General features: G+C 42.6%; 1 protein-coding gene across 2 annotated transcripts; it reads right to left on the bottom strand.

Moving 5' to 3' along the window:
• Nucleotides 1-909: 909 nt before the first annotated feature.
• Nucleotides 910-2,573, bottom strand: LOC126994143 (uncharacterized). 2 transcript variants are annotated; one of them, XM_050853392.1, is made up of 2 exons: nt 2,239-2,573; nt 910-1,124 (listed from the first exon to the last, which is right to left on the bottom strand). In XM_050853392.1, the coding sequence occupies exons 1-2, from the start codon at nt 2,420-2,422 to the stop codon at nt 1,006-1,008; spliced, it is 303 nt and encodes a 100-aa protein (XP_050709349.1). In that variant the 5' UTR covers nt 2,423-2,573; the 3' UTR covers nt 910-1,005. The 2 variants fall into 2 exon arrangements, with proteins under 2 accessions (XP_050709349.1, XP_050709350.1); XM_050853393.1 differs by having other exon boundaries at nt 910-1,121; nt 2,239-2,548.
• Nucleotides 2,574-2,988: the final 415 nt, after the last annotated feature.

The following is a 2,988-nucleotide window of genomic DNA, read 5'->3' as shown; positions in this document are numbered from 1 at the left end:
AATGTGAAAAATAGCCCGCTACTCAATTACCTAATCAATAACAACATAACAATAATAACAATAATAATAATCAATTACCTAATCGTATATACGTGAATGTTGATGTCATTTTTCTTTCACTTCCTCGTCGTCCTCTTCCTCCTCCTCCTTATCATCATCATCTATATTAATGAACGAAGATGCCCACAAAAAATAGGTGATAATGTGGAGTTGAAAAGCTAAAACGGCCTGGCGAATGTAATGATGCCCTGTGTGCTACGTTGTGTTCCTAGTTATGCTTTTTCGCCCATATGAAATTCATCGATGAACTATGTCGTTATGAATGCCAGACACAGTTAACAATGTGCAACTTTTTTTTCATCGGTTTTTTTTTTCTTTTCATAAATCCATTTGAATGTAAAATCACGATACAATACAATTTTGCAACACGGAAATCATATATAGAGTGTAGAGTGTATGAATGTATATGCGAGTGCAGGGAAAAAAATCGGTTAATTAAAATGTTCATATAAAAAAATAAAAAATAAAAAAAAGACTGACACGGGAGATGATAAAATGTAGATACTTCAAGCTATCACACACACACACACACACACACACACACACACACACACACACACACAAGCTCTTTAAAAATGTTTCCCATAAAGAGGTGCAGTGGTTAGCGTTTTCTTCGAACAGAAACACTTTATAGAAAAACTCTTTGACGCCAGAAACTATACTAAGAGTTCCGTTGGTATAGTATTTTAAGTTTGTAATGTATTTCGAAGCTAATTCCCACCTCCCTCAGACACAATAAGAAATACTGCTCCAGGACAATATCGGGAAATACATGTAAATATGACTATCAATAATTATCAACGGCAAAGTGACAAGTTCTTACACATCTTACTGTAAATAAACTAGAAATCAATGGATGAAGAACACTTTTATTCTGTGCTGTCACTACATAGCATGCCAGCGCCCTCGTGTGTGGCTTCTCGGCGTGTTGAGCAGAGCAGGGGGTCACTGCGTCCCCTTGAAGGGAATGTAGAAGGTGTAGAGCGGGAAGCCGTAACTCATGCTGACGGTGTAGTCCTCGCCCGGCGCCTCCCTGGCCGCCGCCGCCCCGCTGACCCCGCCTGCTGTCACGGCCAAGGTGTGGGATTAGTGCTGGAGCTGTGCATGGCAGGCTTTTTTTTCATCTTATTTAGTTAAAGAGACTTACTGTAGGCCAAACTAAAACTATGCCTGCAGAAATTATTATAAATGTGAAATCAGTAACTGGGTAAATAGTATGATCTTTAGTATTACAAGTTATTTTTTAGCAAAGTAGCAATATTTCCAGACGCACATCAGAGCAACACTTGACACTTCTGCCTTTCACGATGTTCAAGCACTGAAGAAAATCAATAAAACGTAGTCGGTATGAAAATATATATCAAATAAAAAAAAGAATTATGGAAAGTAATAGCACAACAAAAGAAGTGTTAAAACAAAAACCTTTCGATGAAAATAGGATGTACCACGGGAGCATGTATGAATAGTGTCGATGTACCCAGAGTCTTATGCGTAGGGAGAACGAATACCTACTAATATTTTGGTTGGTAAAAGAAAAAACAATGGCCGACAAATTACAGAATAGCCACGGTCATTTATATTGTGTGCAAAATGGTTTTACATCGGTTTCTTCGTTTCCGTGTGCCATGGATGGAGGGGTCACTGAACCTCACGCCCCTTTGGCACCTCTACCTTCCGCACCTCGTTCTCCCGTTCTAGAAGGTTAGCGATACTTGATTACGGGCACAGATTATATGTCTATAGATTGATGGATAGATAGACAGATATATAGACAGGTAGACAGACAGATAGATAGATAGATTGATAAACAGATAAACACCACCGCCACCACCAACAGCTTCAGGGTCGGGGTAACCTTAGTCTCGTCTTTTCGTGGCTTTCTGGTACTTGGGAGTCTTCACCGCGTATGCCTTCTACCAGCGGCTCCCAAACTGTCGGCGGGGGATGGAGATAGGGAAGGTGGGAAGCCATACTACGTCACAAGCGTTTTTTCTTTGTTGTTATTATTCAGAAGAGATATACAACCCCTACAGGAGCAACTCAAACATTTACACATCTACAAACTAAAGTGTATCGCTCACTGCTATCCGCTTCTAATTTCGCGTTTAATTCCTCCATACGAGTTTTACACACCTCGTGAATCCTTAAAGTGTTTCAGTCCTCCTCACCAACACTCACCCTGAAGAGCACCGTCGTCAGTGGCTGAAGGCCCCTGCTGCCATGCCCACAGCAGATTAGCAGCGGCAGGGTCGGGTATGGCAGGAGCAGCGTGGAGGGGGCCAGGGACCGTGAGCAAAGACAGGCACAGAGCCACGCACACAAGGGCCGGTGTCATGACTGCGCCTACACAGGAATGGGACATCGCTCCTTCCTTCGCCTGGTTTTAGTAAAATCACAGCCTCCCCCTCCCTCCTGCCACCCTCCTGCTCCTCTGCCTTCCAAGTTATCTCAGTGACTTCACCTCCTACTTCCATCCCTCCCCCTGTCCCTATTCTCTCCAAGGCATATCGCTGCTCGATCAAAGTAAACATTTACTTTCACTAAGCGCTTACCCAAAGAAAATCTGTTTAAGACGTGAGACAAAGCTTAAGGTTAAGTATGAGCTAATAAGTTCAGATTGCACCAAACTTTTTCCACCAACGTTGTTTAATCGAGAATGGAATAAGCTCCCACAACAGTCTGCGGCTCCCACCTTCTGTGTTCAGTGCACCACGATTGGCTCGGTTAAACAAACTTAACCGCCACTTACTCCACTTTGATATTTACTAAAACAGAAATGCAACGCTGCGACGGTTGTTTGATGTAGTTTCACGTATGTTTAGGATAGACTGCAGCTAAAATCCTTGACCAAAGGGCCTGTGTGGTTTGAATCTCTCTCTCTCTCTCTCTCTCTCTCTCTCTCTCTCTCTCTCTCTCTCTCTCTCTCTC

This window comes from Eriocheir sinensis, unplaced genomic scaffold (assembly GCF_024679095.1).
Source record: "Eriocheir sinensis breed Jianghai 21 unplaced genomic scaffold, ASM2467909v1 Scaffold728, whole genome shotgun sequence".
NCBI lineage: Eukaryota > Metazoa > Arthropoda > Malacostraca > Decapoda > Varunidae > Eriocheir > Eriocheir sinensis.
Note: the sequence above shows the minus strand (reverse complement) of the source record. Positions and strands in the feature narration are given on the sequence as shown.

Coding starts and splice junctions, on each gene's coding strand:
- LOC126994143 (XM_050853392.1), bottom strand. CDS start 2,422: ATGTCCCATTCCTGTGTAGGCGCAGTCATGACACCGGCCCTTGTGTGC. Junction 1,125..2,238: donor TGACGACGGTGCTCTTCAGG/GTGAGTGTTGGT, acceptor TGGCCGTGACAG/CAGGCGGGGTCAGCGGGGCG.